Here is a 14,225-nt window from a genome sequence, read left to right on the forward strand (position 1 = left end):
AATGAAACAAAGAGTGAAAAATTTAAAGGGGTCTGAATACTTTCCGTACCCACTGTATATATATATATATATATACACTACAGTTATATACTACAGTTTGTACCATATATATACTACAGTTACATACTACAGTATTTATCATATATACTGTATATATTCTGTTTATACTGTATATATACGTATATAAATATATACACTATGTATCATCATAGTCTACCCTACTTCAGTATGTACTGTACCATATACTGTATATACCAAAGTTATATACTACAGTATGTACCATATATATATATATATATATATATATATTCAAAACCTGCTTAGACTTAGTTAGTACAAGGTATGGAATGTCACACAGCTCAAATGTCACCAAGCCTGTTTAACTGGTACATGACAGGTGGAGGTATGAAGGCCGATCTACAGGTACCTGTCTGGATTACATCTTGTGGACATTTCACCTTGACGGTTGACCAGCTAGTTCTGCAACCAACTACCATATCCATGATCAAATCATCAAATCTATAGACCTTTTTGTGATGAACTGATTAATCATTTAGTCTATCAAATATGAGATAATAGTAAAAATGCTCCAAACACTTTCCCAAGGTGATGTTTTTGAATTGTTTGACCAACAGTACAAAATACAAGGAAACATCCAGGAAACATCCTCTCATTTGGGGATTTGGAACCAGATTTGTTTTTCATCATGAATGACTTAACGATCAATGCTTTATCAAAATTGTTCTGTTGAATAACTTATCGTTTTGGAACTCATAATCAATGATAATTGGGGACTGGAAGTTAAGTCAGTGCTCAGATGTCGCGAACATCCTGCCCTCCAAGTCTCCCAAGACAGAACATCTAGACACGTACGGCATGTGGCGCCAATCCTCATCTCTATCTCACTTGGTTGTGCGGCCCTTTTTCGTCCTTTTGCTCTCTCTCTCTTTGACCCGAATGTGTGCCGCTTTAGTAATCTGGCAAAAAACACTGGCAGATGGCGCAAGGGACGATTAGGAGCAGGCTTGCACAACTGAAAACTCCACACACACATACATACATGCATACATACATACATGCATACATACATACATACATACATACATAAATACATACATACATACAATGGATTAAATATACACCTGCAAAGCTGCATCCCTGTCCCTATACTTTAATTTCCTGAGATAAGTCTCTGCGTTTCTAATCTTTCCTTTGTACATTTTTTTTCTATGTTCATGTCTAATATTTCAACAGAACGTCTGCGCATTGAATAGAAAATGCATTGTCATTTTATCTCACCACCTCCCATCCTCTTGAAACCATTATCCAGCTCTCTTTTTATCTGCAGAACATGAGTGCTTCTCTCTCTCCCTCTCTCTTCCCTTTTTGATTATTATTCTCTTTCCATGCTGTCTCTGCAGCTTCTTCTGCTAAAACTGGAACATGCGGTACAGATGCCAACATCAATACACTTCATCCTGGTAGGCCTACATGAGAGCTGATGTGACGCATGACACAGCTACACACACAGTTGGCATCAGCTAACACAACACCAAACTACACACTAGCAGGCAGTGTTGTCTTTGGTTTGGCTGTGTGCTGCAGATTGGTGGGAAACATGCAAACTTTAGACCCACTGGGGAGGCAGCTGGTTCCAACCAAGCGATGTTCTCTTTCTCAAAAAAAAAAAAAACTAAACACACACACACAAATACACACACGCACACAAAGTCCAAACTCTGAAAAAGGCAAGACACATCAGCCTGAACTCCAACTGGGTGAGATCACTGCTGTAGTAAATATACTGCTGTCCTCAGAGAGACATGTTTCTCACAAACACTTTCACACAGTCGATGAAGTAATAACACAAACATAGCACAAGCATACAAAGACACGTACACATCGACATTTTCCAACTGCACCGCCACATCCTGCGTGAATACACATTTCCAACTAAACACAGGAATTGCGCGCTACCCGTATTACTAGTCTCATTCACAAAAACAATTGTCCTATTGGGACATGGCTTGCTCCATGACATCATCCCCATGGGGGAAGCGGTGTGCTTTCTGGGCCGGAGTTATTGATTATTTAGTGAATGGAGAGAAACCAAAGAGGACTCACTGATAGTTGTTAGATCAATACATTCCCAGTGCACGTACTGTGGTTGTGTAACATATTATTCAAGCAGATTATCAGCCAATCTCCCATCTTAAATACCCCTAGTTTATGGACAGTTTAAGTTGTTAAAATGTAGCTTCAAACCTACTTTAGAGAAGTGTGTCTCTGCAAGACTGTGCCCTAATCGCCCATTGGCAAGCTTCTGCATAAATAACATTTTGGGCAGAAAATCCTCTTTCCTCCAGACAGCTCAGTGATTATTCTTTTATTCACCATGTCCAACCCATTTATGGATTATTTTCTTTTCAACTCTCTTTCTGACCCTCGTTCCTATCCCCTCCCACCCGTATTACCCCTCACTTGATTTGCAGCACTGTCACAGTGTGTACTGTGTGGTCTGCATACGTGAGGCTGAAAATAAGTCACACTAAGATATGAAGTCATCGCAGGAATTATTAACATAATAAACCTGAAGTTCAGAGGAGGGGCAAAGGGAGAGGGAGGACAGGGAATGGAGGGAAGGGAGAGGAGCACTGTTTGCAATTTTAAACTACATTGAATCTCTAAGAATGTGAGAGGGGGTGGGGGGTAAAGCCAAGAAAAGCCAGGAATGATGGAAAGATGGAAAAAAGGTATGAATGGAAAAAAGACGAGCCTCGACTAATGAGAACTTAAGAGCCATTAATGTATCCATCTTTTTTTTACCCTGTACATTTTAGAAAATAGCAAAACCTGTGACAATTTTCGTAAGCTGGGTGGACATTTCTGCCTCATAAAAAGCATATTTATGACGGTAATTGCAGCTAGTAAATTTCTGTAGATCCATTTATGGTTTCAGCAATAAAGTGTAAGAAAAAAATGGTATCCTTATGTGCTTGAGGTTGCTTGCTTGTACCCAAGATAGAAAGACATTACACCCTTTTAGACCACAGGCTCCTTGCTTTTGTTGTTTCTAACACAAAGGCTGTACAAAGAACTGAATTACTTACATAATCATCCCTGTATATTTGCTAATTCCCATCATGTCTGGTTAATTGAAATGATTTAATAAGCATCTTTTCAAAAGCTTCAAAAATCCCCTCCTCCTCCTTCTTATCTCTCATGCCATATCTCTCATTAAAGCCCACCCAAATACATGCATCCACACATAAACATCAAGTTTTCACAGACGCAGGTTGCTAGCTCCACTAACCCCAATAATACAACCACCCAAACAACAGCCAACGCCATTGGCTGAGTCCTTCTGGGGAACATTCTCTGCCACTGTTGTCGTGGAAACAGAAGAAAAGCGGGGACAGAAATGGAAGAAGTGCGATTCTTCTTTTTTTCCCTCTAGATGAATCATAGCGAGAGCGAGCTGAGGCGACTGAAAAAAAAAGAGGAGGGAATCGCTGACAAGGGGTCTGTAATTAAGAAGGGTATGATGTCTGATCAACAAAGCTGAGGAGGAAAATCCTGGCTTTCTGAGACAATCAGCAGAGAGTGAGTGTGATTTCCAACATGGACGCATGTGTGTGTGTGTGTGTGTCTGTGCCCACCCGAATGATGTGCTCAGTACATCTCTGTGACTGTGACTAATTGTGGAGCCCGGGTGCCTTGAGGCAATCCTCCACATCTATGAATGACTCAGGAAAAAGCTCTAATCTGAGAGGAGGAGTGGAATGTGGATGCAGAGAAGAGAACAGAGATTTGCCTGAGCAGCGTGCTACTGCCGTCTCCTTTCCAGTCCAAATGAGGCAGATTACACTCCCCGTTCTGCGCTGACACATTTGGGACGGACTCATAAGCCTCTGCTGGTGGATACGTGCGTAATGTTGTCCCCTTGAAAAGCTGCAGCCACCGCAATGGAGATATTAGCTCAACGAGGCTATTAACAGTCTTGCTGAGGCTCAATTATAAGTCTTAGTGTGCTAAGTGGACAGTATGACAGGATAATACCTGTGGTAAATAAGGCCAGAGGATTGAAGTTAAGCTTCAGCTTTATTTCAGTGATGCTGGGTAAGGGAATGACTCCGGGGAAGCTTAAACATCAAAGAGTCATCAGAGAGGCTTTTTATCCGGGCTTTTACACTTCCTCCTCTCCTTTCTAACTCCATACATAACTGTAAACCTGTGAAAGTGTGGTTATTGATAGTTGGGAAATGAGGAACATATAATGTCATGACATGACCCCCCTTTTTTGCTTATCAGTGACATCTGCTGAGCAAACTGTAGAATGACAAACAACGACACTCAAATCAGACAAGGGTGATAAGGTGAGGCAAACCTGCCGGCTGTACACTGAGAAGTGTGTAATGAATAGAAAAATTTCACTTTTTTACATGAAAACACGAAACACCTTCATCCTCGCATTCATGCTCCACACTCTCTCGCGTACCAGTGAGCAGGGAGACTTTATAAAAGGTGCCTTCCAACTTCCCCATCAGGATGTGGACGAAGCCATCTTTGGACAGGTGCCCTGCTTCTTTGGAACTCTGGTCATAAACCACCACTTCCTGCTTCCTGCCCAGCTCCACCTGCACAAAAGAAAACAAGGAGGTAGAGACGAGAGCTATTAATTAGTCCTACTGTGGACAGTATGTCAAGCATTCAGTGCCAAGAAGGAAGACAGAGATTAAAACCAGGAATTAAAATAATGTAACACTGTGTAATTGAGATTTCATTGTATTTGGGTCTCTCACACACACACACACACACACACACACACACACACACACACACACACACACACACACACACACACACACACACACACACACACACACACACACACACGGGTGGGAATCACCAGACGCCACCCAATAGGATATCATCACGATACTTATACCACAATGCAATATTGTTACGATTTTAAACATATTGCAGTATTCTGTGATATACTGCAATTTATAACCTTTTTTCCAACCTCCAATTTTTCAAATGATGTCTCCAAAAGGAAACTTTGTCAACATCTGAAATATCTAAAAAGATACTTTTCTCTGTTTGTACATATCACTTCAGTTTTATTGCTGCAAAATGACCAACACACACATATATATCTATATGGCGCCTGTGTATTGATACAGTATTGCCACTAAAAATATCCCGATACTATGCTGTATTGATATTTTCCCCCCACCTCTACACACAATATGTCTGTATGTACAGTATATATGTTATCAGACCAACTGATCCTTTTAAGAGGAAGCTAGGGAGTAAAAGTAGTTCACTGCTAACAGATATTGTAACAAAAAATACACATGAGATGCGGGAGGGTTCAAACCTGCAACTATCTGACACTAACATAGTACCCTACCCTAAACACTTGACAACTCTGCAGCCTCTATGCACACCAGGAAGCAACCATAAACTCACAAACACACCAAAGGGAGTTATGACACTCAAACACTGGCTTTATGGATGCTAGCGACTGCAACAGTAAGCAGGATAAACTACAGGTGATTCTACGTTACAAAGATAAAGCACAGGATTATAAATAATGCATTAGGGCTGAGTGTTGCACTGTGCATCAGTGACGGCAATATTTACTGCACAGATACTGCTGAGAGGTTTGTTTTGTCATAATGGGAGGTAATATCAGTAAAATCATAAAAGCTGGCTATGTTGCAAAGGGTGTTGGCATCCATCGATGCATCAGTGTGATGTTGTTCATATCAGATTGTGAGAAGATAGGAGCATGCGCCAGTGTGACAGAGTGTGTGTGTTTTTGTATTGGAGAGTCTGAGCATGTGGCGGCGCACACACCAGCAGGGCTGTGCTGTTGCCCATGTTGTCAGGCAGGCTTTGGTCACATGACCGTCAGGCAGCGCCTACTGCAGCTATGAATCACTGCATCATTGAGCCGCCACTGGACAGGAGAGGCGAGAGGGAGGAGGAAGTAGGGCGAGCGGAATGGAGGGATGAAGAGGGGTGGGGGGGGGGGGGGGGGGGGGGGGGGGGGGAGTGGAGTAGTGGGGCAGGGAGAGATGGAAACGAGATGGAGAAAGAGGCAAAAGAAAACTGAAGAGAAAAAGAGAAGAGGAGAAAGGAGGCAGGCGCTGGAGGAGAAACAGAAGATGGAGGCAGATGAGGATGAGAGAGGACAACCCAATGCATTTATTTGTTTACCTTAACACACAATCTAAAATATACTGTTGAAAAGCCACAAGCTTCCAAGGAAAACTACACTTTTTCTAAGCATCCTAAACCACCCATCCCTTCCTCGCCCTCTGTATGCTGAAGGCACACTGGTTCACAGAGTGTTCACACTGGTTCACACTGGTGCATAGAGTGTGCCTGATAATGACTCTGCTTACAGAGTAGCTGTGGCACCGTGCCTGGGCAGACATGCAGGTGATTTAGACAGGACAAGGTCAGTCTCTCAAGTCTGGTCACAAATAACCCTGGCCCAGTAAAACCCCAGCATAGCTCTGCTTGCCTGCATTGAGCACCAATACTGACATAAATACTGAATACTGAAATCCTTTTGTGTTGCTACGCGATTGTTGTTAGTGTTTTAACTTTTCCAAATAAAATCGTTTTTCGTTTTGCCAGTAGAATGCCTTGGACCTTTTTCTTCAATTTTTTCGGAAATGTTGTGTTTCCTATCAAAGAGCATATTTTGTCTGAGCACGCCTGACCTTTTCTCTTCTTGTCTGTTCACTGATTGCTGTGTGTCGAGGCACCATGGGGGCTGAGGTGTTTAAAGAAACCGACAATAAAACCCAATGTTTCAGGTTTGAGCCTGGGTATGTATCTTTATTCCATGTCAATCCTCTCTCTCTATCCCCTAGTTTCCTGTAATTTCTCTACCGCCGACTGTAAGATAGAGTCACATAACACTCCCCCAAAATACTTGAAGGTCCCATTGCATTAACATTTCACTTTACGAGGTTTCTTTCACATTAATAGGCGTTCCTCCAGCCTGCCTATGGTCCCCCAGTGGCTAGAAATGGTGATAGGTGTAAACCGAGCCCTGGGTATCCTGCTCTGCCTTTGAGAAAATGAAAGCGCAGATGAGCCGAGCTGGAATCTTGCCCCTTATGACCTCATAAGGGGGTAAGAGGTTACCTCCCCTTTCTCTGCTTTGCCCACCCAGAGAATTTGGCCCACCCCTGAGAGAGAGACATCATGGATTTCAAATGAGCAAAGAGGCAGTTGGTCAAGGCCACACCCCCAGCCTCCACCTTCAGACTTCAGATACAGTATTAGGGGACCACTAAGGTTTATATAAAAGAGACTTCAGGACCACTAAGGTCTACATAAAAGCATCCAAAGAACACTATGTCATGGGACCTTTGACACAGATGACCTGCAATAGCATCTAGCCCAGAAAATGCTTACAAAATAATGTACAGCCTGGTGGCTTTAGCATGCAACTGTCAGTGATAGACAACAATGCAGTGTTTCCTTACTTTAGTTATGACCTGATTTATTTGTTATTTTTTCTTCTCACATGTTCATCTTCATGCCTTGCTTTCTTTGTTTAAATCGCCACTATCTTTACTAACGCTGGATAATTGTGGCTAATAATCCTAATGGGATCAGATCTAATTTGAGAGCCTGATCTCAAGGCCTGAGGATTATTGGCCTTCAACCTTTACATACGTGCACAGCACAAATTCCCCCGCACATAAACACACAGTACAGCATAGTCAACGGTTTGGTTTGTCAGGTGCACATTACAAAAAAAGGATAAAGAAGGGACAGAGTTAACAAGGTTAAAATCTTGATTTCATCTGTATTTTTCACAAAATCCATACTAAGCGAAGGAGAATTCATTCAATGTTTCAGCAAAGAGGATGAAATTACACCACCACTCATCCCACTTGCCAGTTAGTAAGAAAACAACAGCCTCTTTATTTAATAGTAGTGTATGAATGATAGTCCAAATGGTTTTTAATTTAGTTTGGCTATGCTTTAGATTATGCTTAAATAATACACCATAACTACAACTCCAGCTCAGTATGTGATATGCATAGAGTTTGCTGCAGTGTGAAGAGGTCAATGACCCGAGGGAGCGCGGGGCTGGCTGTCAGACTGCAGCACTAGTACAGATCTCTCATCCCTCTGCAGTGCTACAGCATCGCTACTACCACTGTGCTGGCCCAGGCGCTCTGACGCATGACAACTGCAGGTAAACAGGGAATGCCACTGGCAGAGAGAAGCAAAAAGGAGGGGCCATGGAGACAGAGTGAGGGGAAAACCAGGAGGACATGAGGAAAAACTGGGGAAAGGAAGCCTAAGAGGGGGACCAGAGGGAAAGCTGCACTGTAACAAATTAACATAACATATACAGTAACTTACTGGCAACCACCGGCCAGCAAGTTACTGTGAATTCTTTTGACAGTAAATGTACTGCATTTCCATTTACAGTATTTTATGTGTTCATAGTAAAATACAAAACAATTAAACACAACATAAAATACTATTTACAGTACTATATTGGCCGTATTGTGATTTCTTTTTACAGTAATATTTTGACTACTGTGATTTTAATTGTAATACTTAGACTACTGTGATTTTGTCATGTCGACAAGGTTGTAATGTAACTTTACAGCATTCTACTGTAAAAATCATCTATAGTAGTGTCACTGTAAAATCTAAAGGAACTAACTGTAGATTTCACAGGCTTTATTTACAGTGTGAGGCAGAAGGAGGATCAGGAGGGGGGGGGGGTGGTGCAGAGAGAGACAGAAGGTGGCATTAACAGACCAAATGCCAGGATCCTACAGCGCCAAAGCTTTCTTTAAAGGATCTGAAGGCTGGCATCACAGCAGGGGAGAAACAAGGATTGATTGCAGGGGGAGAGGCTATTTTTTCATAACGTGGATTGTTCTCAACAACGCTCTTCACAAGTTAAATAAATAATCAGTTCACTACTTTCATTGAATTTCTGTGTTTTTTGTCAATTCTATAGCATTTGGAGAAAAAACACTTGGGAAAAGAACTTTAACAAAAGTGTAAAAAATAGAGAAATATGTCAAATAAAGGGACAAAACTGTGAAAAGATGTAAAAAAAGTGACAAAAATGTCAAATGTAAAATGTAAAAACAAAAGGATGGTTTCGGGGATAAACACAATCCCGCTATGAAAAAGTCGACAAATTATGAAAAAGTGACAAAAACGTTAGGCGGAAAGCCACAAAAGGGTTGAAAAAGCCGACCATAACCTTGATAAAAGGTTTTTCATTTAAAAATTTGACTCAGAAAAACATCCATTTTCAAGTTGGCGGGGTGACAACACAAGGGTTAAAAAAAGAAAACAGAGATAAAGTGAGTGTAAAGAAGAATGAATAAAGGTATTGGGTAAGAGACAGAAGTCTCTGCATGTTTCTTACTGATCCCCTGTTATAAAATATAAAAGGAGTGGGAGAAAAAGCGTGATCTGACAGGAGGATGTGGCCTTATGTTGTGTACTCATCTGCAAAACCAGTCTGCACACACACACACATACACACACACACGCCACGAAACATAGACGATGGGTAGCAACAAAAGTTATTTGTAGAATTGTGGAAACCCAGCCCGGGCGCACGGTAAGTGCTTGTGTAAGAAAGTGAAACATTTTTTTTCCTGAACTCAGCAGCGCCTCTGACCAGTGACAAGGTCAATGCTGAGCGGGACAGAGTGTGTGTTTGTGTGTGAACCGGCCTGTGACACAACATCAGCACAAACAGTCTAAACATGGCCCCACATTCCTGAAATGCAGTCCAGGTCCTCTCAGTGCGTCCTCTCCGGGACGTCCTGCAGAAAACAATTTGACTGCAGTATGAACTTCTCTTCTAACAGTGTTTTCAGCTCAGACTTTGAATATAAAGCAGTATGGAGCCTAAAAGTAGACATGGGAGAAGAAGAGCAAAAGATAGCACTGTCGGCAAGAGTCACCCCTTATATTGAAAATACTGTACATAACTGTAATAATGTAAAATACTGTACATATATACTGTAATAATGTAAAATACTGTATATATCACTCTTTCATTCACTTATTATTGATTGATTGTTGGCACATTTTACATAGCTTATTATGTCAATGTGGCTACCAACTGGTTTAATGGACAGGGCTGCTGCAGCAGGCAGTGACCTCTCCTCGCAGTCGATCTGTCAGTTTAAGACTCCGCCACACAGGGTGTGACATATATCACTCGCCGCTGTAAGGACCCTCCCCGCCCGGGTGCCAGATGATGTCATTGACTGGCACTGACAGCTGCCACTTCCATGTACGCCTGTGTAGGTGGGATGTGTTAGTCACAGATTTCCTGTACTTCTATCCTTATGAGGACCAAATAAAATGTAGTTGAAACTTAAGGGTTTAGGTTGACAGATTAAGGTTTGGGTTTAGAATTAGCATCACGTTGAGGAATTTCGATCCAGTTTAATGGATAGGTAATCAATATTGTGAGTGGAAAAATAAGTCCTCAAAAGGACATTATATTCCACCGTGTGTCTGGGTGCTTTGTCAGTGCTGATCATTTAGGTCACCTGAGCTGGTCACACCCTCGCACCGCTGAATGTCAGAGGACCTTTAAAAAACACACACACACACACACACACACACACACACATGCCCACAAAGAGCACATGTAGATCCTGTTATACCACATTATCCTCCTCACTTTGCATACAATGAAAGTCACATTTCATATCTGCAAATCATCTAAAATTCCAATTCATTCCCATTTCCAATTGATTCTTTCCGTCTATCATTTCCATCCATGAACTAAAAATCCATTTTAACATAAATGTTACTCCTTCTCTGTGGTGTGTGCAGTGAATTGTGTCTGACACTGTGTACAGTATGTGAGTGTGTGTCTATGTCAAACAGTAGGAACTTTAAGCAAACAATGATGACCTCATCAAAGCAAACACATGACATATCCGGCTTTGTAGAAAAACCACTGCGGGCTACAGCGTCTTTCTTCAAACTTGGGGAAAGGAAAACTGTCAATGAAACAAAAAAATTCCCTGACTTTGCCCTCTGGGTAATCTGGGAAACAAGCCATGCAGTGACTGAACTCATCAACAAGTTCTCAGTTCTGCTGCTGCTGTCAAGGCAGATGACACATGTAACCCTCATGTTCTGTCATTCATTTTTTGTAAATACTGTAGTTACCCAGTAGTTGTCCAATACTATTATGAAAACTGTAGGGTTTTCCAAAGACATTACCAGTGTCTTCCGCTGTCTGACGCTAACATGCAAGTTCATTTTTACACAATCTCAGGAATTCTCGTGTATCATGTGGAATTTCCATATATAACATAACATAACATAACAGCCCTGCGAGGAAGATAAGCACAACATATGGTGCTTCATAAGTGGAATTGATGGGGAGCTCCTTTGTTGCATTAGTTGGCCACATGCAACACACACACATACCCTGTGCTAGGCAGCAAGGGACTCAGCCAATTAAGATCACAGACCCATTGTCTGGCTCTGACAATAACCGGGCTAATATGTTGGTATCACAACACTTGAAGACATACTAGGGAATAATTACGTGTAATTATGTGCAGGTCTGTGACTTCACTGTGAAAAACTTAAATTAAATATATTAAATATAAACTAAGCACAAGAAGTAAGGACATTTGTGTTTGGTAGAGTATATCTCTGTGGTAACAATGCTTTTTGACATCTTGTACAGTTAGAAAGCCTGTTTAGTTCCATTTCAAATGGTGTCCTATTTGAAAGGATTTGGTAAGGAACGTGCATTTGTGACATGAGGAGCAGCGCTGAGTATGTGGGTTTCGACAATGAAAAATATGCCAATTCTTCTCCGCCAATGCCAAACAGGTTCTTTTGCGTTTGCTAATTTTAGCGTCTGGTACTTCGAGGTGCTGCCAATCAGGCACCTGATTTGCCAGAGTGACCAACACAACCATGTTGGCTGACTCGCGACTAATGCTGGTTGGAGAATGGGATGCCATCCCGCAGCAGTGTGTAACCTGGCTGGTGACCAGCATTAGGAGGAGGTGCCGGGCTGTTGTGGCTGTGCATGGTTCTTCCACACGCTACTGTGGCTCCTGTTTGAGAAATGAATAAATTGTTAAATTGCCAATACGTCTTGTTTCTTCAAACATTAATCGTCTAATCCGCCAAACACCAAACGAGTCAATGGCAGAATAATCTGTTTGCTACTGGCGGAGAAGATTTGGCATATTTTTCATGGGTGCAACCACCATACTCAGCGCTGCTGCTCATCCCAAAAATGCATGTTCCTTACAAGTGGGGCACCATTTGAAAGGGAACCAAACAGGCTTTCCAAGGGTATAAGATTTCTTGCCAAAAAGCATTTTACCACACAGAAATAATCTACCAATCACACATTTCATTACTTTTTGTACTAAGTTTATATGTGGGATGATACATAAGTGTGTGGCTGAAAGCAACAATTATCTTTATTGACTATTTATCTGTTGTATCTATGATATTTCTATTAATTTTGTATCTATTGTTTTATTCTCAACTGATCTTTAAGTCTATCCGGTAAAGCCGGCAGAAATTGCAAGTATTGACTCTACAAATTATAAAACATAAAAAAACTTGAAATACATTTTTTTAGTTTTGTTTGTTTTTTACCAATGAGGACAAATAGCCTTTCACAGCCATATTGTTGGCTGTATACCTGTCACAACATGCTTGTGAATAAAAATTTAATTTCTACCTCATTCCTGCACGTGACAGCTATGAAAAGTCACATCTGTCTCTATATGAGTGAGCTGCAATATTATTTCTACTACTCAGGATCCCATTCATCAGAGGTCTGACCTCCATACAGTAGGAGGGGGTGGGTGCTAGATCAGATGCGCTAGATGTGTCAACGTCACAGCACATGTCTTATTTTTTCCTTATTCCGCCTCTGATTGGTTTACCCTGTTATTCCTACCCTATCCTTAACCAATCGCCACTCCTCATGCACTAACCTAACTACGTCGACACATCTAGCAGATCTGATCTAGCATTTTGGAGGAAGTGTGTTTCCCCAGGCTCGCTACTGGAAGTGAAAACCTCTGGTCCACCTGTCAGGTCGGCCTGGCCGGCTGTCCCTGTCACAGCAGCATGGATTAGCCGGAATTAAGCCAAAAAAATCAGCCACTTGCCCTCCAGCCTGTCACAAAAGGCACGAGGAAGCCCCATTCCCCGACTAAGCCTGTGCCATCCCTCTCCCAGCAGAGGTCCACCACCACCTAACCTACTGTATCTAGCTCTCTCTGACCTACATTAATAGAAAGCATTAATGAAGAGGTTGTAAAAGGATGACATGTCAATGGGAGAAAAAAAGAGGACACCATTTTGATTGCTGCTACGCTGGTCGTGGATGTTCATTCAGCTTAGTTAACTGAAGCGTTCCATGAAAGAGGGTGAGTGCAGCGCCTTGGGGGATGCAAGCTATTAGTGCTCAATGGGATGTGAGGCGGGAGGCAGTCAGGGAGGAGGCGGAGGCAGCAGCCCAAGCATGAATACCCTCAGTGCTGCTCTCGCGCTTCTTACATTCATTTCCCTAACAAAGAGCCACAATGGTGTCCTTTGCTGTCTTGGCTTGCTGAGGCGGCTCCTGGCGATTGCTCAGAGTCATGTGGGGGGTAGAATGGATGGTGTGTGTGCGTAAGGGGTTAGCTGGAAGCCTGCTTTAACATCGCACAGCCCGTCTGCACGTGCCCAGCCCGCGGCCTGCCAATGGCCGCACAAAAGGGATGATGTCATGCTTAGCCAATAACAAAAGAGTCTGCGTCCGTCGGGCCCTCCTCTCTCACACAGCTAGTTCCAGCTTTATCCAGCCTAGCATTAATCGCTAGCCTTATCCTCTGTACTGGGGGTGGGGAATGGATAATAACAAACCAGCCATGGGGCAACATGAGATAGAGAAAGGAAGAGGAGAGGGAAATGGAATGACTGATGAAGGCATGGGTTGGTGGTGGAAAGCTACAGGCTATGTCTGTGGGAAAGCGACAGACAGAGCTGTCATGAGATGGAAAGTGAGAGGAATCAGAAAGGAAGCATGGCTCTGTGGGGTGCCACAGTGTGAGACGTGCAAACCACAGGGCCCCACGCATGGACCCAGCATAGAATCACACTCATGAAAAACCTCTCACACTTCACACACAGCTCTATTGCTTTTTTTTGGT

The 14,225-nt window shown here is 42.4% G+C and overlaps 1 protein-coding gene across 3 annotated transcripts in view; it reads right to left on the reverse strand.

The window, feature by feature from the left end:
• dusp8a (dual specificity phosphatase 8a) overlaps window positions 1-14,225 on the reverse strand; it is a 45,332-nt gene that overhangs the window by 21,740 nt on the left and 9,367 nt on the right. For all 3 annotated transcript variants that reach the window (XM_034878754.1, XM_034878756.1, XM_034878757.1), the window contains exon 3: window positions 4,499-4,637. In XM_034878754.1, the coding sequence (XP_034734645.1) occupies window positions 4,499-4,637 (139 nt within the window). The remainder of the gene's footprint in view (window positions 1-4,498; window positions 4,638-14,225) is intronic.

The sequence above is a fragment of the Etheostoma cragini genome, chromosome 8 (genome assembly GCF_013103735.1).
Source record: "Etheostoma cragini isolate CJK2018 chromosome 8, CSU_Ecrag_1.0, whole genome shotgun sequence".
NCBI lineage: Eukaryota > Metazoa > Chordata > Actinopteri > Perciformes > Percidae > Etheostoma > Etheostoma cragini.